This window comes from Entelurus aequoreus, linkage group LG08, assembly GCF_033978785.1.
Source record: "Entelurus aequoreus isolate RoL-2023_Sb linkage group LG08, RoL_Eaeq_v1.1, whole genome shotgun sequence".
Lineage (NCBI taxonomy): Eukaryota > Metazoa > Chordata > Actinopteri > Syngnathiformes > Syngnathidae > Entelurus > Entelurus aequoreus.
Window position 1 is genome coordinate 65,667,218 of NC_084738.1, and position 27,657 is coordinate 65,694,874.

Below are 27,657 nucleotides of genomic sequence, written 5' to 3' on the forward strand. Positions count from 1 at the left end.
TCTCACAATATTATGTTAGATCCACTATGGACTAGACTCTCACTATTATGTTAGATCCACTATGGACTGGACTCTCACACTATTATGTTAGATCCACTATGGACTGAACTCTCACAATATTATGTTAGATCCACTATGGACTGGACTCTCACAATATTATGTTAGATCCACTATGGACTGGACTCTCACACTATTATGTTAGATCCACTATGGACTGGACTCTCACAATATTATGTTAGATCCACTATGGACTGGACTCTCACTATTATGTTAGATCCACTATGGACTGGACTCTCACAATATTATGTTAGATCCACTATGGACTGGACTCCCACACTATTATGTTAGATCCACTATGGACTGGACTCTCACAATATTATGTTAGATCCACTATGGACTGGACTCTCACACTATTATGTTAGATCCACTATGGACTGGACTCTCCCTATTAAGTTAGATCCACTATGGACTTGACTCTCACACTATTATGTTAGATCCACTATGGACTGGACTCTCATACTATTATGTTAGATCCACTATGGACTGTACTCTCACAATATTATGTTAGATCCACTATGGACTGGACTCCCACACTATTATGTTAGATCCACTATGGACTGGACTCTCACACTATTATGTTAGATCCACTATGTAATGGACTCTCACACTATTATGTTAGATCCACTATGGACTGGACTCTCATACTATTATGTTAGATCCACTATGGACTGTACTCTCACAATATTATGTTAGATCCACTATGGACTGGACTCCCACACTATTATGTTAGATCCACTATGGACTGGACTCTCACACTATTATGTTAGATCCACTATGGACTGGACTCTCACAATATTATGTTAGATCCACTATGGACTGGACTCTCACTATTGTTAGATCCACTATGGACTGGACTCTCACAATATTATGTTAGATCCACTATGGACTAGACTCTCACTATTATGTTAGATCCACTATGGACTGGACTCTCACACTATTATGTTAGATCCGCTATGGACTGAACTCTCACAATATTATGTTATATCCACTATGGACTGGACTCTCACAATATTATGTTAGATCCACTATGGACTGAACTCTCACAATATTATGCTAGATCCACTATGGACTGTACTCTCACACTATTATGTTAGATCCACTATGGACTGGACTCTCACTATTATGTTAGATCCACTATGGACTGGACTCTCCCTATTATGTTAGATCCACTATGGACTGGACTGTCACAATATTATGTTAGATGCACTATGGACTGGACTCTCACTATTATGTTAGATCCACTATGGACTGGACTCTCCCTATTATGTTAGATCCACTATGGAATTGACTCTCACACTATTATGTTAGATCCACTATGGACAGGACTCTCATACTATTATGTTAGATCCACTATGGACTGTACTCTCACAATATTATGTTAGATGCACTATGGACTGGACTCCCACACTATTATGTTAGATCCACTATGGACTGGACTCTCACACTATTATGTTAGATCCACTATGTAATGGACTCTCACACTATTATGTTAGATCCACTATGGACTGGACTCTCACAATATTATGTTAGATCCACTATGGACTGTACTCTCACAATATTATGCTAGATCCACTATGGACTGGACTCCCACACTATTATGTTAGATCCACTATGGACTGGACTCTCACACTATTATGTTAGATCCACTATGGACTGGACTCTCACAATATTATGTTAGATCCACTATGGACTGGACTCTCACTATTATGTTAGATCCACTATGGACTGGACTCTCACAATATTATGTTAGATCCACTATGGACTAGACTCTCACTATTATGTTAGATCCACTATGGACTGGACTCTCACACTATTATGTTAGATCCACTATGGACTGAACTCTCACAATATTATGTTAGATCCACTATGGACTGGACTCTCACAATATTATGTTAGATCCACTATGGACTGGACTCTCACACTATTATGTTAGATCCACTATGGACTGGACTCTCACAATATTATGTTAGATCCACTATGGACTGGACTCTCACTATTATGTTAGATCCACTATGGACTGGACTCTCACAATATTATGTTAGATCCACTATGGACTGGACTCCCACACTATTATGTTAGATCCACTATGGACTGGACTCTCACAATATTATGTTAGATCCACTATGGACTGGACTCTCACACTATTATGTTAGATCCACTATGGACTGGACTCTCCCTATTAAGTTAGATCCACTATGGACTTGACTCTCACACTATTATGTTAGATCCACTATGGACTGGACTCTCATACTATTATGTTAGATCCACTATGGACTGTACTCTCACAATATTATGTTAGATCCACTATGGACTGGACTCCCACACTATTATGTTAGATCCACTATGGACTGGACTCTCACACTATTATGTTAGATCCACTATGTAATGGACTCTCACACTATTATGTTAGATCCACTATGGACTGGACTCTCATACTATTATGTTAGATCCACTATGGACTGTACTCTCACAATATTATGTTAGATCCACTATGGACTGGACTCCCACACTATTATGTTAGATCCACTATGGACTGGACTCTCACACTATTATGTTAGATCCACTATGGACTGGACTCTCACAATATTATGTTAGATCCACTATGGACTGGACTCTCACTATTGTTAGATCCACTATGGACTGGACTCTCACAATATTATGTTAGATCCACTATGGACTAGACTCTCACTATTATGTTAGATCCACTATGGACTGGACTCTCACACTATTATGTTAGATCCGCTATGGACTGAACTCTCACAATATTATGTTATATCCACTATGGACTGGACTCTCACAATATTATGTTAGATCCACTATGGACTGAACTCTCACAATATTATGCTAGATCCACTATGGACTGTACTCTCACACTATTATGTTAGATCCACTATGGACTGGACTCTCACTATTATGTTAGATCCACTATGGACTGGACTCTCCCTATTATGTTAGATCCACTATGGACTGGACTGTCACAATATTATGTTAGATGCACTATGGACTGGACTCTCACTATTATGTTAGATCCACTATGGACTGGACTCTCCCTATTATGTTAGATCCACTATGGAATTGACTCTCACACTATTATGTTAGATCCACTATGGACAGGACTCTCATACTATTATGTTAGATCCACTATGGACTGTACTCTCACAATATTATGTTAGATGCACTATGGACTGGACTCCCACACTATTATGTTAGATCCACTATGGACTGGACTCTCACACTATTATGTTAGATCCACTATGTAATGGACTCTCACACTATTATGTTAGATCCACTATGGACTGGACTCTCACAATATTATGTTAGATCCACTATGGACTGTACTCTCACAATATTATGCTAGATCCACTATGGACTGGACTCCCACACTATTATGTTAGATCCACTATGGACTGGACTCTCACACTATTATGTTAGATCCACTATGGACTGGACTCTCACAATATTATGTTAGATCCACTATGGACTGGACTCTCACTATTATGTTAGATCCACTATGGACTGGACTCTCACAATATTATGTTAGATCCACTATGGACTAGACTCTCACTATTATGTTAGATCCACTATGGACTGGACTCTCACACTATTATGTTAGATCCACTATGGACTGAACTCTCACAATATTATGTTAGATCCACTATGGACTGGACTCTCACAATATTATGTTAGATCCACTATGGACTGGACTCTCACACTATTATGTTAGATCCACTATGGACTGGACTCTCACAATATTATGTTAGATCCACTATGGACTGGACTCTCACTATTATGTTAGATCCACTATGGACTGGACTCTCACAATATTATGTTAGATCCACTATGGACTGGACTCCCACACTATTATGTTAGATCCACTATGGACTGGACTCTCACAATATTATGTTAGATCCACTATGGACTGGACTCTCACACTATTATGTTAGATCCACTATGGACTGGACTCTCACAATATTATGTTAGATCCACTATGGACTGGACTCTCACAATATTATGTTAGATCCACTATGGACTGGACTCTCACTATTATGTTAGATCCACTATGGACTGGACTCTCACAATATTATGTTAGATCCACTATGGACTGGACTCCCACACTATTATGTTAGATCCACTATGGACTGGACTCTCACACTATTATGTTAGATCCACTATGGACTTGACTCTCACACTATTATGTTAGATCCACTATGGACTGGACTCTCATACTATTATGTTAGATCCACTATGGACTGGACTCTCACAATTATGTTAGATCCACTATGGACTGGACTCTCACAATATTATGTTAGATCCACTATGGACTGGACTCCCACACTATTATGTTAAATCCACTATGGACTGGACTCCCACACTATTATGTTAGATCCACTATGGACTGGACTCTCACACTATTATGTTAGATCCACTATGGACTGGACTCTCACAATATTATGTTAGATCCACTATGGACTGGACTCTCACTATTATGTTAGATCCACTATGGACTGGACTCTCACCATATTATGTTAGATCCACTATGGACTAGACTCTCACCATTATGTTAGATCCACTATGGACTGGACTCTCACACTATTATGTTAGATCCACTATGGGCTGAACTCTCACAATATTATGTTAGATCCACTATGGACTTGACTCTCACACTATTATGTTAGATCCACTATGTAATGGACTCTCACACTATTATGTTAGATCCACTATGGACTGGACTCTCATACTATTATGTTAGATCCACTATGGACAGGACTCTCACAATATTATGTTAGATCCACTATGGACTGGACTCCCACACTATTATGTTAGATCCACTATGGACTGGACTCTCACGCTATTATGTTAGATCCACTGTGGATTGGACTCTCACAATATTATGTTAGATCCACTATGGACTGGACTCTCACTATTATGTTAGATCCACTATGGACTGGACTCTCACTATTATGTTAGATCCACTATGGACTGGACTCTCCCTATTATGTTAGATCCACTATGGACTGGACTCTCACAATATTATGTTAGATCCACTATGGGCTGAACTCTCACAATATTATGTTAGATCCACTATGGACTTGACTCTCACACTATTATGTTAGATCCACTATGTAATGGACTCTCACACTATTATGTTAGATCCACTATGGACTGGACTCTCATACTATTATGTTAGATCCACTATGGACAGGACTCTCACAATATTATGTTAGATCCACTATGGACTGGACTCCCACACTATTATGTTAGATCCACTATGGACTGGACTCTCACTATTATGTTAGATCCACTATGGACTGGACTCTCACTATTATGTTAGATCCACTATGGACTGGACTCTCACTATTATGTTAGATCCACTATGGACTGGACTCTCCCTATTATGTTAGATCCACTATGGACTGGACTCTCACAATATTATGTTAGATCCATTATGGACTGGACTCTCACTATTATGTTAGATCCACTATGGACTGGACTCTCCCTATTATGTTAGATCCACTATGGACTGGACTCTCCCTATTATGTTAGATCCACTATGGACTTGACTCTCACACTATTATGTTAGATCCACTATGTAATGGACTCTCACACTATTATGTTAGTTCCACTATGGACTGGACTCTCATACCATTATGTTAGATCCACTATGGACTGGATTCTCACACTATTATGTTACATCCACTATGGACTGGACTCTCACACTATTATGTTAGATCCACTATGGACTGGACTCCCACTATTATGTTAGATCCACTATGGACTGGACTCTCACTATTATGTTAGATCCACTATGGACTGGACTCTCCCTATTATGTTAGATCCACTATGGACTGGACTCTCACAATATTATGTTAGATCCACTATGGACTGGACTCTCACTATTATGTTAGATCCACTATGGACTGGACTCTCCCTATTATGTTAGATCCACTATGGACTTGACTCTCACACTATTATGTTAGATCCACTATGTAATGGACTCTCACACTATTATGTTAGATCCACTATGGACTGGACTCTCATACCATTATGTTAGATCCACTATGGACGGGACTCTCACAATATTATGTTAGATCCACTATGGACTGGACTCTCACTATTATGTTAGATCCACTATGGACTGGACTCTCCCTATTATGTTAGATCCACTATGGACTTGACTCTCACACTATTATGTTAGATCCACTATGTAATGGACTCTCACACTATTATGTTAGATCCACTATGGACTGGACTCTCATACCATTATGTTAGATCCACTATGGACTGTACCCTCACAATATTATGTTAGATCCACTATGGACTGGACTCCCACACTATTATGGTAGATCCACTATGGACTGGACTCTCACACTATTATGTTAGATCCACTATGGACTGGACTCCCACACTATCATGTTAGATCCACTATGGACTGGACTCTCACACTATTATGTTAGATCCACTATGGACTGGACTCTCCCTATTATGTTAGATCCACTATGGACTGGACTCTCACACTATTATGTTAGATCCACTATGGACTGGACTCTCACAATATTATGTTAGATCCACTATGGACTGGACTCTCACTATTATGTTAGATCCACTATGGACTGGACTCTCCCTATTATGTTAGATCCACTATGGACTTGACTCTCACACTATTATGTTAGATCCACTATGTAATGGACTCTCACACTATTATGTTAGATCCACTATGGACTGGACTCTCATACCATTATGTTAGATCCACTATGGACGGGACTCTCACAATATTATGTTAGATCCACTATGGACTGGACTCTCACTATTATGTTAGATCCACTATGGACTGGACTCTCCCTATTATGTTAGATCCACTATGGACTTGACTCTCACACTATTATGTTAGATCCACTATGTAATGGACTCTCACACTATTATGTTAGATCCACTATGGACTGGACTCTCATACCATTATGTTAGATCCACTATGGACTGGACTCTCAATATTATGTTAGATCCACTATGGACTGGACTCCTACACTATTATGGTAGATCCACTATGGACTGGACTCTCACACTATTATGTTAGATCCACTATGGACTGGACTCCCACACTATTATGTTAGATCCACTATGGACTGGACTCTCACACTATTATGTTAGATCCACTATGGACTGGACTCTCCCTATTATGTTAGATCCACTATGGACTGGACTCTCACTATTGTTAGATCCACTATGGACTGGACTCTCACAATATTATGTTAGATCCACTATGGACTAGACTCTCACTATTATGTTAGATCCACTATGGACTGGACTCTCACACTATTATGTTAGATCCGCTATGGACTGAACTCTCACAATATTATGTTATATCCACTATGGACTGGACTCTCACAATATTATGTTAGATCCACTATGGACTGGACTCTCACAATATTATGCTAGATCCACTATGGACTGTACTCTCACACTATTATGTTAGATCCACTATGGACTGGACTCTCACTATTATGTTAGATCCACTATGGACTGGACTCTCCCTATTATGTTAGATCCACTATGGACTGGACTGTCACAATATTATGTTAGATGCACTATGGACTGGACTCTCACTATTATGTTAGATCCACTATGGACTGGACTCTCCCTATTATGTTAGATCCACTATGGAATTGACTCTCACACTATTATGTTAGATCCACTATGGACTGGACTCTCATACTATTATGTTAGATCCACTATGGACTGTACTCTCACAATATTATGTTAGATGCACTATGGACTGGACTCCCACACTATTATGTTAGATCCACTATGGACTGGACTCTCACACTATTATGTTAGATCCACTATGTAATGGACTCTCACACTATTATGTTAGATCCACTATGGACTGGACTCTCACAATATTATGTTAGATCCACTATGGACTGTACTCTCACAATATTATGCTAGATCCACTATGGACTGGACTCCCACACTATTATGTTAGATCCACTATGGACTGGACTCTCACACTATTATGTTAGATCCACTATGGACTGGACTCTCACAATATTATGTTAGATCCACTATGGACTGGACTCTCACTATTATGTTAGATCCACTATGGACTGGACTCTCACAATATTATGTTAGATCCACTATGGACTAGACTCTCACTATTATGTTAGATCCACTATGGACTGGACTCTCACACTATTATGTTAGATCCACTATGGACTGAACTCTCACAATATTATGTTAGATCCACTATGGACTGGACTCTCACAATATTATGTTAGATCCACAATTCACTGGACTCTCACACTATTATGTTAGATCCACTATGGACTGGACTCTCACAATATTATGTTAGATCCACTATGGACTGGACTCTCACTATTATGTTAGATCCACTATGGACTGGACTCTCACAATATTATGTTAGATCCACTATGGACTGGACTCCCACACTATTATGTTAGATCCACTATGGACTGGACTCTCACAATATTATGTTAGATCCACTATGGACTGGACTCTCACACTATTATGTTAGATCCACTATGGACTGGACTCTCACAATATTATGTTAGATCCACTATGGACTGGACTCTCACAATATTATGTTAGATCCACTATGGACTGGACTCTCACTATTATGTTAGATCCACTATGGACTGGACTCTCACAATATTATGTTAGATCCACTATGGACTGGACTCCCACAGTATTATGTTAGATCCACTATGGACTGGACTCTCACACTATTATGTTAGATCCACTATGGACTTGACTCTCACACTATTATGTTAGATCCACTATGGACTGGACTCTCATACTATTATGTTAGATCCACTATGGACTGGACTCTCACAATTATGTTAGATCCACTATGGACTGGACTCTCACAATATTATGTTAGATCCACTATGGACTGGACTCCCACACTATTATGTTAAATCCACTATGGACTGGACTCCCACACTATTATGTTAGATCCACTATGGACTGGACTCTCACACTATTATGTTAGATCCACTATGGACTGGACTCTCACAATATTATGTTAGATCCACTATGGACTGGACTCTCACTATTATGTTAGATCCACTATGGACTGGACTCTCACCATATTATGTTAGATCCACTATGGACTAGACTCTCACCATTATGTTAGATCCACTATGGACTGGACTCTCACACTATTATGTTAGATCCACTATGGACTGGACTCTCACAATATTATGTTAGATCCACTATGGACTGGACTCTCACTATTATGTTAGATCCACTATGGACTGGACTCTCACCATATTATGTTAGATCCACTATGGACTGGACTCTCACTATTATGTTAGATCCACTATGGACTGGACTCTCCCTATTATGTTAGATCCACTATGGACTGGACTCTCACAATATTATGTTAGATCCACTATGGACTGGACTCTCACTATTATGTTAGATCCACTATGGACTGGACTCTCCCTATTATGTTAGATCCACTATGGACTTGACTCTCACACTATTATGTTAGATCCACTATGTAATGGACTCTCACACTATTATGTTAGATCCACTATGGACTGGACTCTCATACCATTATGTTAGATCCACTATGGACGGGACTCTCACAATATTATGTTAGATCCACTATGGACTGGACTCTCACTATTATGTTAGATCCACTATGGACTGGACTCTCCCTATTATGTTAGATCCACTATGGACTTGACTCTCACACTATTATGTTAGATCCACTATGTAATGGACTCTCACACTAATATGTTAGATCCACTATGGACTGGACTCTCATACCATTATGTTAGATCCACTATGGACTGTACCCTCACAATATTATGTTAGATCCACTATGGACTGGACTCCCACACTATTATGTTAGATCCACTATGGACTGGACTCCCACACTATCATGTTAGATCCACTATGGACTGGACTCTCACACTATTATGTTAGATCCACTATGGACTGGACTCTCCCTATTATGTTAGATCCACTATGGACTGGACTCTCACACTATTATGTTAGATCCACTATGGACTGGACTCTCACACTATTATGTTAGATCCACTATGGACTGGACTCTCACAATATTATGTTAGATCCACTATGGACTGGACTCTCACTATTATGTTAGATCCACTATGGACTGGACTCTCCCTATTATGTTAGATCCACTATGGACTTGACTCTCACACTATTATGTTAGATCCACTATGTAATGGACTCTCACACTATTATGTTAGATCCACTATGGACTGGACTCTCATACCATTATGTTAGATCCACTATGGACGGGACTCTCACAATATTATGTTAGATCCACTATGGACTGGACTCTCACTATTATGTTAGATCCACTATGGACTGGACTCTCCCTATTATGTTAGATCCACTATGGACTTGACTCTCACACTATTATGTTAGATCCACTATGTAATGGACTCTCACACTATTATGTTAGATCCACTATGGACTGGACTCTCATACCATTATGTTAGATCCACTATGGACTGTACCCTCACAATATTATGTTAGATCCACTATGGACTGGACTCCCACACTATTATGGTAGATCCACTATGGACTGGACTCTCACACTATTATGTTAGATCCACTATGGACTGGACTCCCACACTATTATGTTAGATCCACTATGGACTGGACTCTCACACTATTATGTTAGATCCACTATGGACTGGACTCTCCCTATTATGTTAGATCCACTATGGACTGGACTCTCACACTATTATGTTAGATCCACTATGGACTGGACTCTCACAATATTATGTTAGATCCACTATGGACTGGACTCTCACAATATTATGCTAGATCCACTATGGACTGGACTCTCACAATATTATGCTAGATCCACTATGGACTGGACTCTCACAATATTATGCTAGATCCACTATGGACTGGGCTCTCACAATATTATGCTAGATCCACTATGGACTGGACTCTCACAATATTATGCTAGATCCACTATGGACTGGACTCTCACTATTATGTTAGATCCACTATGGACTGGACTCTCACTATTATGTTAGATCCACTATGGACTGGACTCTCACACTATTATGTTAGATCCACTATGGACTGGACTCTCACAATATTATGTTAGATCCACTATGGACTGGACTCTCACTATTATGTTAGATCCACTATGGACTGGACTCTCACCATATTATGTTAGATCCACTATGGACTAGACTCTCACCATTATGTTAGATCCACTATGGACTGGACTCTCACACTATTATGTTAGATCCACTATGGGCTGAACTCTCACAATATTATGTTAGATCCACTATGGACTTGACTCTCACACTATTATGTTAGATCCACTATGTAATGGACTCTCACACTATTATGTTAGATCCACTATGGACTGGACTCTCATACTATTATGTTAGATCCACTATGGACAGGACTCTCACAATATTATGTTAGATCCACTATGGACTGGACTCCCACAATATTATGTTAGATCCACTATGGACTGGACTCTCACGCTATTATGTTAGATCCACTGTGGATTGGACTCTCACAATATTATGTTACATCCACTATGGACTGGACTCTCACTATTATGTTAGATCCACTATGGACTGGACTCTCACTATTATGTTAGATCCACTATGGACTGGACTCTCCCTATTATGTTAGATCCACTATGGACTGGACTCTCACAATATTATGTTAGATCCACTATGGGCTGAACTCTCACAATATTATGTTAGATCCACTATGGACTTGACTCTCACACTATTATGTTAGATCCACTATGTAATGGACTCTCACACTATTATGTTAGATCCACTATGGACTGGACTCTCATACTATTATGTTAGATCCACTATGGACAGGACTCTCACAATATTATGTTAGATCCACTATGGACTGGACTCCCACACTATTATGTTAGATCCACTATGGACTGGACTCTCACGCTATTATGTTAGATCTACTGTGGATTGGACTCTCACAATATTATGTTAGATCCACTATGGACTGGACTCTCACTATTATGTTAGATCCACTATGGACTGGACTCTCACTATTATGTTAGATCCACTATGGACTGGACTCTCCCTATTATGTTAGATCCACTATGGACTGGACTCTCACAATATTATGTTAGATCCATTATGGACTGGACTCTCACTATTATGTTAGATCCACTATGGACTGGACTCTCCCTATTATGTTAGATCCACTATGGACTGGACTCTCCCTATTATGTTAGATCCACTATGGACTTGACTCTCACACTATTATGTTAGATCCACTATGTAATGGACTCTCACACTATTATGTTAGTTCCACTATGGACTGGACTCTCATACCATTATGTTAGATCCACTATGGACTGGATTCTCACACTATTATGTTACATCCACTATGGACTGGACTCTCACACTATTATGTTAGATCCACTATGGACTGGACTCCCACTATTATGTTAGATCCACTATGGACTGGACTCTCACTATTATGTTAGATCCACTATGGACTGGACTCTCCCTATTATGTTAGATCCACTATGGACTGGACTCTCACAATATTATGTTAGATCCACTATGGACTGGACTCTCACTATTATGTTAGATCCACTATGGACTGGACTCTCCCTATTATGTTAGATCCACTATGGACTTGACTCTCACACTATTATGTTAGATCCACTATGTAATGGACTCTCACACTATTATGTTAGATCCACTATGGACTGGACTCTCATACCATTATGTTAGATCCACTATGGACGGGACTCTCACAATATTATGTTAGATCCACTATGGACTGGACTCTCCCTATTATGTTAGATCCACTATGGACTGGACTCTCCCTATTATGTTAGATCCACTATGGACTTGACTCTCACACTATTATGTTAGATCCACTATGTAATGGACTCTCACACTATTATGTTAGATCCACTATGGACTGGACTCTCATACCATTATGTTAGATCCACTATGGACTGTACCCTCACAATATTATGTTAGATCCACTATGGACTGGACTCCCACACTATTATGTTAGATCCACTATGGACTGGACTCCCACACTATCATGTTAGATCCACTATGGACTGGACTCTCCCTATTATGTTAGATCCACTATGGACTGGACTCTCACACTATTATGTTAGATCCACTATGGACTGGACTCTCACAATATTATGTTAGATCCACTATGGACTGGACTCTCACTATTATGTTAGATCCACTATGGACTGGACTCTCCCTATTATGTTAGATCCACTATGGACTTGACTCTCACACTATTATGTTAGATCCACTATGTAATGGACTCTCACACTATTATGTTAGATCCACTATGGACTGGACTCTCATACCATTATGTTAGATCCACTATGGACTGGACTCCCACACTATTATGTTAGATCCACTATGGACTGGACTCTCACTATTATGTTAGATCCACTATGGACTGGACTCTCCCTATTATGTTAGATCCACTATGGACTTGACTCTCACACTATTATGTTAGATCCACTATGTAATGGACTCTCACACTATTATGTTAGATCCACTATGGACTGGACTCTCATACCATTATGTTAGATCCACTATGGACTGTACCCTCACAATATTATGTTAGATCCACTATGGACTGGACTCCCACACTATTATGGTAGATCCACTATGGACTGGACTCTCACACTATTATGTTAGATCCACTATGGACTGGACTCTCCCTATTATGTTAGATCCACTATGGACTGGACTCTCACACTATTATGTTAGATCCACTATGGACTGGACTCTCCCTATTATGTTAGATCCACTATGGACTGGACTCTCACACTATTATGTTAGATCCACTATGGACTGGACTCTCACAATATTATGTTAGATCCACTATGGACTGGACTCTCACAATATTATGCTAGATCCACTATGGACTGGACTCTCACAATATTATGCTAGATCCACTATGGACTGGGCTCTCACAATATTATGCTAGATCCACTATGGACTGGACTCTCACAATATTATGCTAGATCCACTATGGACTGGACTCTCACTATTATGTTAGATCCACTATGGACTGGACTCTCACTATTATGTTAGATCCACTATGGACTGGACTCTTACACTATTATGCTAGATCCACTCGACGTCTATTGCACTGTCACCCAGGGGTGGTCCCCACATCTGCGGTCCCCTCCAAGGTTTCTCATTGTCCCATTGGGTTGAGTTTTTCCTTGCCCTGATGTAGATCCACTCGACGTCTATTGCACTGTCGCCCAGGGGTGGTCCCCTCCAAGGTTTCTCCTTGTCCCATTGGGTTGAGTTTTTCCTTGCCCTGATGTGGGATCTGAGCCAAGGATGTCGTTGTGGCTTGTGCAGCCCTTTGAGACACTTGTGATTTAGGACTATATAAATAAACATTGATTGATTGATTGATTATTGTGAGGTTTTGTATTAGTGTTCCTAAAAATATATATATATACCGGCCCCCCAGACACATTTTTTTTCTCTAAATTTGGCCCCCTCAGGTCAAAATAATTGCCCAGTCCTGTGGTGAGAGTGTCCGCCCTGAGAGGTCGTGAGTTCATACCAAAGACTATAAAAATGGGAGCCATTACCTCCCTGCTTGGCACTCAGCATCAAGGATTGGAATTGGGGGTTAAATCATCAACAATGATTCCCGGGAAGGGCCACCGCTGCTGCTCACTGCTCCCCTCACCTCCCAGGGGGTGGAACAAGGGGATGGGTCAAATGCAGAGGACAAATTTCACCACACCTAGTGTGTGTGTGACTAACTTTTTGTGGTCCCCTTTATTTAGAAAAGTACCGAAATAATTTTGGTACCGGTACCAAAATATAAGTATCGGGACAACACTAATACACACACACTGAGCTCGCTAGCTTAAATGCTAGCGTGAAAACAAGAGGCATACTCGGTCTTTCCTCGTTAAAAGCGACATACCCCAAACTAAACGTCTATAAACACATTACTTTGTGACCAACTAAGATATCCAGTTGCGCACATTGAAGCTACAAAAGCTGTGCTCTCTGAGAACGGAATAGTGATCGTCCATCTTACCTCCGAGGGAAAAGACACGCAGGTGATTTTTATGGTGCGTTCAAGTACCGCCGAACAAAGTACGACAACCCACAGCCAGAAGTAGTAACCCATCATTTTAATACACAGTCGTGGTCAAAAGTGTACATACACTTGTAAAGAACATAATGTCATGGCTTTCTTGAGTTTCCAATCATTTCTACAACTCTCTTTTTTGTGATAGAGTGATTGGAGCACATTCTTGTTGGTCAGAAAAAAAAAATTCATGAAGTTTGGTTCTTTTATGAATTTATTATGGGTCTACTGGAAATTTGAGCAAATGTGCTGGGTCAAAAGTATACATACAGCAATGTTAATATTTGGCAAGTTTCATTGCAATAAGGCGCTTTTGGTAGCCATCCACAAGCTTCTGGCAAGCTTCTGCTTGAATTGCTAATCTACTTGTTCATTTACTGTGAATATCTGCTTACTTTCTCTTTGAACATGTTCTATCTACACTTCTGTTAAAATGTAATAATCACTTATTCTTCTGTTGTTTGGATACTTTACATTAGTTTTGGATGATACCACACATTTGGGTATCAATCCGATACCAAGTCATTATATTGGTCATATTCAAAGTCCTCATGTGTCCAGGAACGTATTTCCTGAGTTTATAAACATAACATACATTTTTTTTAAATGAAAGAAGATGTTGTGATGCCAAAAAATATTGATGTAATCCTAGTAGTATCGACTAGATACGCTCCTGTACTTGGTATCATTACAGTGGATGTTAGGTGTAGATCCACCCATTATGAAGGCGGTGAGCTACGACCAAATTTACTGTAATTTCCATCGACTAAAATGTTGAGGAATTTAGTCGACTAAAACCAGACGAAAACGTAATTAATTTAGATGACTAAAGTATGACTAAAACTAAAATACAGTTTCGTCAAAAGACTATGCTAAAACTCAATTAAAAAATGATTCCAAAATGAACACCGGTTTTTGTGTTGTGTTCAAGGACCTTTTAGTCAACACAATGTCAGTTATCTTTATCTATACAACACTGACTGCACTGCCATCAAAATCATGCTTTTATTCAATACTCAATACAAGAATTACATTGTTGCTTGCAGTCTTTACACTGATGCCTCGAGGGCGCTAACTTTACAAAGTGTTGTGAGCGTTATATCCCACCCTTTTACCACTTCTAGCGCAACATGACTTAAATTAAGTCTTGCATAACACAAATACACACCCACACATACACACACACACACACTCACTTTGCGGGTTGTCAGCTAACAATATTGATTTATGAAAGTTTAGTTACCAGCGTTAGCTATCATCGACTATATATCCTATCATAAAAACAACATGATGGTAAATAGTTAGTTTTTCTCTTGGACTTGTTTTTGTGTATGTGCATGTCATCCCTATATGTATGTGTGTGCCAGTATACGTGCGTACCTGTACGTGTGTAAGAGTAAATGTGTGCATCAGTGTACGTGTGTACCAGTGTACATGTGTATCAGTGTACGTGTGTACATGTGTAAGAGTATACGTGTGTACCAGTGTATGTGTGTATCCAGTGTACGTGTGTATCAGAGTACGGCTGTACCCGTGTACATGTATGTGTTTTTGGTGTAAAAAAATGTAACTTAGAGCAGGTTGCACCAGTCTCCCCACTTAAAAAGAAGGACCCACCATTACCCAACCCCTCCTCAAGTCCTACGGCGTTAAGGAAATGAAGCCGGGAGCAGGGCAGTAAAGTCTGGGAGCTCCAGGCCACGCACTGGCACGTAGATGGAGGGTGCTTGTTTCAGTCGACTTGCTCTCGGACAGAGGCAGTAGAGAGCATTCCGGCAACAGGGTCCATGTCTGAGCAGCCATGTTAAGTATCCACTCTTCTCACGTCGCTCGGGGAAGGGGCTAGAAAAGGTGCCCTAAAATGAGTCTGCCTCCTATAAACTGACTGGAATACTGCGTCCAGTGGGTTCACCTCATAAAACAGGAGAGAAAAACAATGGACTTTGGAGCTTGGAACGTGAGAACACTTATGGACAATGCCTCCAATAATAGTCCAGAAAGAAGATCTTGCCAAGAGCTGAAAAGGTGGAAGATCGCCCTGTCCAAAACCCGCCTGGTCGAGGAGGGACAACTAAAGAAGAAGAAAGGGAGGTACATGTTATTCGGGAAGGGAATAGCGGCTAATGAACCCAGAATCCATTGAGGGATTTGCGATCCAAAACTGGCTCATTTTCTAACTCTCTTCTGTAGGCATCAATGAGCCTCTCATGAACCTACGATTGAGGCCCTCAAATGACCAGATGGCCACAGCTGAGAGTACTTCTGTGCCGACCTTAAATGGACAATCTTGGAATCAAGACACCACAGTTGAGATAGAGACCATCAACCAGATTCCTCAGTGACCCATCATGGAGCATTTGGGTGATCCTCCTCACAGAAACTGAGGCCTTGGATGCCATTTAGGAAACTCTGTAATAACAAGCCATCTGGACCAGAAGGGATTCCAGCAGAAATTCGCAAGTAAGGTGGACCAAAACTACTTGCCACATCCACAGCCTTATCCCCAAATCTAGAATAAGGAGGAAATCCCAACTGAACTCAGGGACGCTTTATTTTTCACCATCTTCAAGAAGGGAGATCAGGCAGTCTGTGGCAACAACAGAAGCACTTCCCTCCTTTCCACAACAGGGAAAATACTGGCGCGCATTTTGGCCGACCGAGTGCTGCCTTTTTCAGAAGGGATCCTACCTAGCTTTTGCCCTGCAAAGGGAACCTCAGGCATGCTCTTTGCAGTGGAAGATAACATTATGGAAAATGTTGACAGCTTTTTATCCACGAGAGTTGTCATTGATGCCGAGATCCACCACCGCATAGGGTGTGACAGCGTAGCTTTTGCTAGACTGAGGAAGTTTCTGGTAATAGGGACATCCAGGTAAAGACCAAATTCCTTGTCTACCAAGCTGTTTTTCTGTCCACTTCGCTCAACGTAGCTGATTGTTGGACCTCCTAAAGGCAGACATCTAAATATCCAGCAGCAGTACCACCACTGCTGTCTCCGCAAGATCCTCAAGATCATTCAGGAACATAGGTCAGCGCTCTGAAGGAAGCCAACATCCTTAACATCACCACATCATCTGACACCAGCTGCACCCGTTGATGCTGCGTTGCGAGCTGTTTGGGCAGAAGAAGACATTCAGAAAAAACGGATAGTTCGCCTGTACTGCTTCATCTCCAGAACGCTGTGCCCTCTAGTCCCTCTGAATTTCCCCTAGGGATTAATAAAGTATTTCTGATTCTGATTCTGACCGACAACGAATGTGACATCCTCAAAACGCTATCTAACCTCGGTGCACCGAAGAGCCAGATTATTCACTTGGTGTCCAAGCCATTGTGGTATGGCTGGTAACTCGCTGACGACCAGGCCATGAAAGGCAAACACCTGGACCAATCCAATGTTGACTGCCACCACGACTTAGCCAAAGCGGCGGATCAGATGGTCGACAAGGGGCAGTCCTATTCAGCACAAACAAACAAGTCTACGGTCAACGGGGAGACAATACAACCGTGCTGAGGAAGAGAGTCTTTCCAGACATGAACAGACAACGCGACTACACAGTGGGCACCATCCTGACTTTGAATATTTACTTGTCAAGATGAATCGGGCCGTGGATATGATTTGCCGGAAGTGTGAATTTGGGGAGGAGACTGCAGAACAGGTAACCTACGACTGCCCCTGCATTCACCGCCAACCCGCTGAGTTGCCATCTCCAGATCTGCTTGCCACTGACCACGTCCGAGCGCTGTCGACCTGGGAAGAGTGGACGTTGGCGCCAGACCTCCCAGAAATCTCACAACCCCGAGTGCAGCTGAGATAGGCTCCAGCACCCCCCGCAACCCCAAAAGGGACAAGCGTAGAAAATGGATGGATGGACTGCAGAACTGGTAATCTACGACTGCCCCTGCATTCACCGCCAACCCGCCGAGTTGCCATCTCCAGATCTGCTTGCCGCTGACCGCGTCCGAGTGCTGTCAACCTGGGACGAGTGGACGTTGGCGCCAGACCTCCCAGAAATCTCAAAACCCGGTCCACGCAGCGACCAATCAAGGGTCTGACAGGATGCTCAACAACAATAACACCAGTTGCAATGGACAGGTAATTTCAAATGCATGCCTGACAACCGTCTCCCAAAACAAATGCTGTATGGACAACTAATGGAGGGTCAACGTACCCAAGGAGAGTAGAAGAACAAAGACTAACTCAAAGGGGAAATTCCGCTTCATCCTCAACAACTGGCAGGAGGTTGCCCTCTAGAAAGATATGTGGAGGAGGATGGTCCATGGAGGCACCGCACATCTGAAAAAGAGGCTGTATTCCTTTCTGGGCAGGGTTGGGGCTGTTTTCGTTTTCAATAAGTTGTTTTTTCCCCGTTTGATTTTCAGTCCTCTTCTAGATGCTGGTATTAGCGCACTGTAGGACAGGTCTCCTAAAGCTTTAGTAAAACTTGATAATATTCCTATTCTGTCTTGATGGTCCTTCTTACTAAACATATATGTCATCTGAAAGAACTTGGGATTGACCAGTGACTTTAAGTACCTGAGAGGAAGATTGGTCAGATGCAACAATACCACAACATTTTGGACAATTCCATGGGATGGCACTTCAAGTTCATATGTGAGTAAAGGCAGGTGGCCAAATACTTTTGGCAATATAGGTTCCGCGGAAACCAAGAGGCAACAAAGGAAGGAGGGCGCTACCACCTCTACCCAGTCTACCATTCACCTCCTCTATGCCCCCCCACGGCAATGAAGACTTTGGATCAAGGATTGGATTCGAAAGACACCACCTGAGGACCACACCCACCCACCGGATGACCATGTGTGTGCATGTGCGTGTGTGTGTGTGGGTGTGTGTGTGTGAGAGAGAGAGAGAGAACTCACTGTCTCTGGGCTCATGAGGAGAGTCAGTCTTGACAGGGGTAGGGTCACTCCAGGAGCGGCTGAAACTCTTCGATCTACGCTCAGCAAACGCTAAAGTGCAGGCGGGGTGGGGGGGTTGGGGTGGAGAGATTGTCACACACGCACACACACACACACACACACAGGCTCGGACAAACGACCTGAGACGCATACTTAAGGCGGATGCAAGTGCACAAACGACGTCTACCGTGACAGCACGACAAACGTCCACCGACAAACTGGCCTCCGGAGGCCTGGGTACTCTCTGCAGTTGAGTCAACACACAAAATACAAGTGAACGAAACAGACGAATGTTGTCACGTCAAGCAATCACGCCGTGATGATTACAGCTCGCAACGAGTACTATTACGTGTACTTTAATGGGACTCATTCAAAGAAAGTGCAAGTACAAGCAGCACACACACACACACACACACACACACACACACACACACACACACACACACACACACACACACACACACACACACACACACACACACACACACACACACACACACACACACACACAGTACACTCAAATACTGCAATGCCAAGTATCTACTTCTCTAAAACACTGAAAGTTCAACTTTAAAGTCCTATAGCCATGGAAAGACCACCCTCACACACGCACGCACACATATACATATATACATATTTATATATATTTACAGAAAGTGTGATTTAAAAACCTCTGCAGTCTCGCATTCAAACACCAAAGCAGCCGAAAAGCAAAACAGATACAAATGAAGGCGAGGTGAACAACAACTTGTGCATCAAGCACACAAAACGTGTGACTCACTCTGCGCTTTAATCCTCCTGCTGCCCACCATCCGAAGGTGCTTCCGGAAGTTCCTTGTGGGCAGAAGACGTGACGGAGGAGGAGGAATAAGCAGAAGACAAAAGAAGACGTCGTTAAAAAGTACAGCGCGGTCGTCAGACTAATAACCCTCATTATCGCGTCATAGCTACGTGTGTGTGTGTGTGTGTTCTGGCAATGCTTACTTAATGGGGACATCGCTCTGTGAATGAAAATAGGTTTTGAAATGAGCAAGATATGATTTATTTTCAATTTAGATGTGTTACCTTCATTGAGTACTTTGCTGTCCTTAAAAATGGCCAACTCACAGAACTTATCACTATGTGTGTGTACGGTCAAATCTACCTAGCAACAGCGGTAGGTCCTCACAACTACAGAAGTAAAATATTTGTTATTCTTTGTGTGTTTTGCATCCTGAAGTGAGGTTGCAACTCTCTACTCCCATCTACTGCTAGATATATATTTTTTCATCCTTCTAGCTATAGTGGAAAGGGGGGCCCTCACAACCTACTGACCAAAGGTGGGTCCACACAAAGTAGGCGAGACATGTATGTGTGTGTGTGTGTGTGTGTGTGTGTGTGTGTGTGTGCGTGTGTGTGTGTGTGTCTTAAAACACACTGAAGGGCATTCTGTTTAGAACAAAAAAATAAAAGTAGTATTTTCCCCGAGAAAAACCTGCTGCAGGGTAATGGAAAAAGTCATGTTTAAATATTTGAGAGTGTATTTTGAAATAACACAATACTGTTGAACTAGAAAAGCACTGATTAGAGTGCAACATTTGTGGTAAATAGGTTTATTAATTTTATTATTGGATATTTTTCAAGTTATTCTATTTGATTTACAGTATTCTCATTCTATTTTTTTTTTATTCATCTATTTTAATGTTTTTATTTCATATGCATTACTTAATTCTATTGTACTATTTTCTTAGTTTTGTTACCATTTTTAATATTATTTTTTCATAGTAATTTTTTTTTGTTACTATCTATTTTTATGGTTGTTATGAATAGACAGATATGTGGATGACACCTGGGTTCAAATCAGAAACCAAGAAGTACTGGACAAAAACATCAAGTTCACAAGTGAGGATGTCAAAGACAGGAAGATGCCTTATTTGGACTGTGACGTCCACATTGGAGAAAACAGGGGCCTCCGCGTCGGGGTTTACCGAAAACCCACACATAAACAATCAATACCTACTTTTTGACTCACACCACCCACTGGAACACAAACTGGGCGTCATCAGAACACAGAGCTGGTAACGTTCCTACCAGCCCACGGGCCAAAGAGACAGGCATTTTGGGGAAGCCCTCAAAACCCGTGGTTTCCCCCAGCTGGGCGTTTGTGAAAAGTGCACCCAGTTCCAGAAATAACAGGAACAGAGTGGACGAGGAGGAAAAAGTTGACAGACGCAAAAAAATTGTCATTCCATATGTATCAGGTCTAAGAATTTTGAACCAACACAAAAAATCTCAGTACACTTCAAAGCAGGCAACACCCGGAGACAGAGACTGGTGCATCCTAAAGACGGGATACCCCAAACCCACAAAAACAATCTGGTGTATGCAATCCAGTATAATGATGAATGCACTGATTCATATATTGGGGAAACAAAACAACCACTAAGACGACTCATGGCACAGCATAGACGGGCAAAGTCTTCAGGCCAAGACTCAGCGGTCTACCTGCACCTCAGGGAGAAACAGGACTCCCTTGACAACAAACATGTACACATTCTGGACAGGGAGGGCGGATGGTAAGAAAGAGGAGTGAGGGAAGTTGAAAAACCATCCCTGAACGGGGGAGGTGGTCTGCGACACCACCTGTCTCCCACATACAACACTGTCCTTTCAACCTGTCCTAAAAGACTCTGCAATTTAGCCTCCAAGAACTAGGAGTTAGAAACATTCTGCTCACAGATGCTCCTTTGTGCCATTTGTTTACAACCGAACGGAACGCTAACGTGGGTGATTCCGAGTATTTTGGACTGGTAGTAGTCGATCCACAGCGATCGTTCTGCCACACAATACCTCGATGCTAACGAGGGGGATTTATACTTCAACGACTGTCGTTGGCTTTGACAGTAGGATTGTTTGTTTGCATCTCAACAGTTATGTTTCCCACTACGATAGGGCAGAACCATATTTGCCCAGGCACACACTCCTGGTGTTGGAGAATAAATAGTTGGGGTTTTGGCACCAGTCGCTGGACCAATTTAAGTCTAAGACTAGATGTGACCAATCTAAGTCTAAGACCACAACTGACCAATCAATCTAAGTCTAAGACTAGATCCGACTTATTTAATTTTCTAAGACTAGATGTGACCAGTCTAAGACTAGATGTGACCAATCTAAGTCTAAGACCACAACTGACCAATCAATCTAAATCTAAGACTAGACCCGACTTATTTAATTTTCTAAGACTAGATGTGACTAATCTAAGTGTATGACTAGATCTGACCAATCTACTAAGTCCAAGACTAGATCTGACCAATGTGAGTCTAAGACTAGATTTGAGCAATCTAAGTCTAAGACTAGATTTGAGCAATCTAAGTCTAAGACTAAATTTGACCATGACCAATCTAAGTCTAAGACAAGATTTGAGCAATCTAAGTCTAAGACTAGATTTGACCATGACCAACCTAAGTCTAAGACTAGATCGGACCAATCTAAGTTCAAGACTAAATCTGACCAAGCTAAGTTTAAGACTAAATCTGACCAAGCTAAATTTAGATACGACCATTCTAAATCTGAGACTAGATTTTCCCAATCTAAAGTCTAAAACTAGATTTGACCACAACCAATATGTGTCTAAAACTAGATCTGACCAATCTGAGTCAAAGACTAAATCTGACCAATCTAAGTCTAGATACGACCATTCCAAATCGGAGACTAGATGTGACCAATCTAAGTCAAAGACTAGATCTGACCAATCTAAGTCAAAGACTAGATCGGACCAATCTAAGTTTGAGACTAAATCTGACGAAGCTAAGTTTAAGACTAAATCTGACCAATCTAAGTTTAGATACGACCATTCTAAATCTGAGACTAGATCTTCCCAATATAAAGTCTAAAACTAGATTTGACCACGACCAATATAAGTCTAAGACTAGATCTGACCAATCTGAGTTAAAGACTAAATCTGACCAATCTAAGTCTAGATACGACCATTCCAAGTCGGAGACTAGACGTGACCAATCTAAATCAAAGACTAGATCTGACCAATCTAAGTCAAAGACTAGATCTGACCAATCTAAGTCAAAGACTAGATCTGATCAATCTAAGTTTAAGACTAAATCTGACCAAGCTAAATTTAGATACGACCATTCTAAATCTGAGACTAGATCTTCCCAATCTAAAGTCTAAAACTAGATTTGACCACGACCAATGTAAGTCTAAGACTAGATCTGACCAATGTAAGTCTAAGACTAGATTTGACCAATCTGAGTCTAGATACGACCATTCCAAGTCTGAGACTAGATGTGACCATTCTAGTCTAAGACTAGATTTGACCAATCTAAGTCTAGATACAACCATTCCAAGTCCAAAACTTGATCTCACCATTCTAAATCAAAGACTAGATCTGACCAATCTAAGTCTAAATAGGACAATGAAAAAGGAGGATTACCTCCAAATTCTTCAGGACAACCTAAAAATCATCAGCCCGGAGGTTGGGTCTTGGGCGCAGTTGGGTGTTCCAACAGGACAATGACCCCAAACACACATCAAAAGTGGTCAAGGAATGGCTAAATCAGGCTAGAAGTAAGGTTTTAGAATGGCCTTCCCAAAGTCCTGACTTAAATGTGTGGACAATGCTGAAGAAACAAGTCCATGTCAGAAAACCAACACATTTAGCTGAACTGCACCAATTTTGGGGGGTTGAGAGTAAGTGCTGCAAGAGGTTCTGGGTATTTGTTCTGTTGTGTTTATGTTGTGTTACGGTGCGGATGTTCTCCCGAAATGTGTTTGTCATTCTTGTTTGGTGTGGGTTCACAGTGTGGCGCATATTTGTAACAGTGTTAAAGTTGTTTATACGGCTACCCTCAGTGTGACCTGTATGGCTGTTGACCAAGTATGCCTTGCATTCACTTGAGTGTGTGTAAAAGCCGCATATATTACGTGACTGGGCCGGCACGCTGTTTGTATGGAGGAAAAGCGGACGTGACGACAGGGTGTAGAGGACGCTATAGGCAGTGCCTTTAAGCCACGCCTCCAATATTGATGTCCGGGTGGAAATCGTGAGAATAGTTGCCCTAGGAGATTTTCGGGAGGGGCACTGAAATTCGTGAGTCTGCCGGCCGGGAAAATCGGGAGGTTTGGCATGTATGGAGGTACACTGCAAAAAGTCAGTGTTGAAAAACAGAAAAAAAAATTACAAAAATGAGGGGTATTTTACTTGAACTAAGCAAAATTATCTGCCAATAGAACAAGAACATTTGGCTTGTGAAGACTTTCCAAAACCAGTAAAATTAGCTAACCTCAATGAACCCCAAAATACCTTAAAATAAGTATATTCTCACTAATAACAAGTGCACTTTTCTTGGCAGAAAAACCAAATATGAGACCTTTTTTCTCAATATGTTGAAAACTGTTCTTAAATGAAGTGAATGCTAGTGCCATTATCTTGACATAATGATTGATTGATTGATTGATTGAGACTTTTATTAGTAGGTTGCACAGTGAAGTACATATTCCGTACAATTGACCACTAAATGGTAACATCCGAATAAGTTTTTCAACTTGTTTAAGTCGGGGTCCATTGATTCATGATACAGATATATACTATCAGATATATATTATCACAATTGAGAACAGAGAAATGGATATTGGAACAGTGTAGGTCTGACTTGGTAGGATATGGACAGCAAGTAGTGGACAGAGAGAGAGAGAGAGAGAGAGAGAGAGAGAGAGAGAGAGAGAGAGAGAGAGAGAGAGAGAGAGAGAGAGAGAGAGATCAGAAGGCATAAGAAAAAGTATCTGCATTTGATTGTTTACATTTGATTATTAGCGATCCGGGGAGGGTGTTAGTTTAGGGTTGTAGCTGCCTGGAGGTGAACTTTTATTGCGGTTTTGAAGGAGGATAGAGATGCCCTTTCTTTTATACCTGTTGGGAGCGCATTCCACATTGATGTGGCATAGAAAGAGAATGAGTTAAGACCTTTGTTAGATCGGAATCTGGGTTTAACGTGATATGTGCTCGGCATTACATTTCTTGAAACCAGCAAACTTATACTAAAAACTAGTTTATTGTTCTTAATGGAAAGGCAACAAGGCAACCGCTTGTTACTCTCGGGGTCTCCTAGCCTCGCTGGAATAAAAAAGACAATATAACATCAATCAATCAATCAATCAATGTTTATTTATATAGCCCTAAATCACAAGTGTCTCAAAGGGCTGTACAAGCCACAACGACATCCTCGGTACAGAGAAATGGTGTAATGCATCCATAAACGTGGACGCATGTGGAAAAGTGCAAAATATTTATCTGTACAGTAATCTATTTATTTATTTATATCTATTTATTTATTTTATATATATATTTATATATTATTTATATTTATTTATTTATATATGCACCTTATTGCTTTTTTATCCTGCACTACAATGAGCTTATGTAACAAAATTTTGTTCTTATCTGTGCTGTAAAGTTAAAATTTGAATGACAATAAAAAGGAAGTCTAAGTCTAAGTCTAATGAACTATTTCTGTTCAAAATTGTTTGAAATGTCACATGTTAAATGTTTAAATATTAGTTTACTGTACTGTGCCAACTGTACTACTATACGAGTACGTGTTTTCTATTGTTTAATTGGAAATAAAACAGCAAAGTCCATTTGGCTGTCATCTGTTTTAATTATGAGACACAATTGTGTCAAAATCATGATTTTTTATGTCATGCTTGAAATAAGACATTTTTTACTTTGAAAAAGCAGTTTTATACTTGTGAGTGTTGATGACACAGCTTTGCAACACTTGATATTCTACTTTCAAGCATGTTTTACTCAATATAGGTCATCAAATCTCAGCAACAAGCTGTAATATCTTACTGAGATCATTTAGGACCAAAACACTTAAAACAAGTAAAACACTAACATAAAATCTGCTTAGTGAGAAGAATTATCTTATCAGACAGAAAATAGGCAAATATCACCCTTATTTGACATATTTAAAGGCCTTCTGAAACCCCCAGTACTGACCACGCAGTCTGATAGTTTATATATCAATGATGAAATCTTAACATTGCAACACATGCCAATACGGCCGGGTTAACTTATAAAGTGCAATTTTAAATTTCCCGGGAAACTTCCGGTTGAAAACGTCTATGTATGATGACGTATGCGCGTGACGTCAATCGTTGGAACGGAAGTATTCGGACCCCATTGAATCCAATACAAAAAGCTCTGTTTTCATCTCAAATTTCCACAGTATTCTGGACATCTGTGTTGGTGAATCTTTTGCAATTTGTTTAATGAACAATGGAGACTGCAAAGAAGAAAGCTGTAGGTGGGATCGGTGTATTAGCGGCTGGCTGCAGCAACACAACCAGGAGGACTTTGAGATGGATAGCAGACGCGCTAGCCGCCGACCTCACCTTGACTTCCTCCGTCTACGGGCCACCGACCGCATCTACGATCGGGTCAAGTCCTTTGTCGCTCCGTCGATCGCTGGAACGCAGGTGAGCACGGGTGTTGATGAGCAGATGAGGGCTGGCTGGCGTAGGTGGATAGCTAATGTTTTTAGCATAGCTCTG

General features: G+C 40.9%; 1 protein-coding gene across 1 annotated transcript in view; it reads right to left on the reverse strand.

Moving 5' to 3' along the window:
- nsmfa (NMDA receptor synaptonuclear signaling and neuronal migration factor a) overlaps positions 1 to 27,657 on the reverse strand; it is a 93,018-nt gene that overhangs the window by 39,174 nt on the left and 26,187 nt on the right. The window contains 2 exon segments of the mRNA XM_062057043.1: positions 20,071 to 20,160; positions 20,891 to 20,943. Of these exon segments, the coding sequence (XP_061913027.1) occupies positions 20,071 to 20,160; positions 20,891 to 20,943 (143 nt within the window).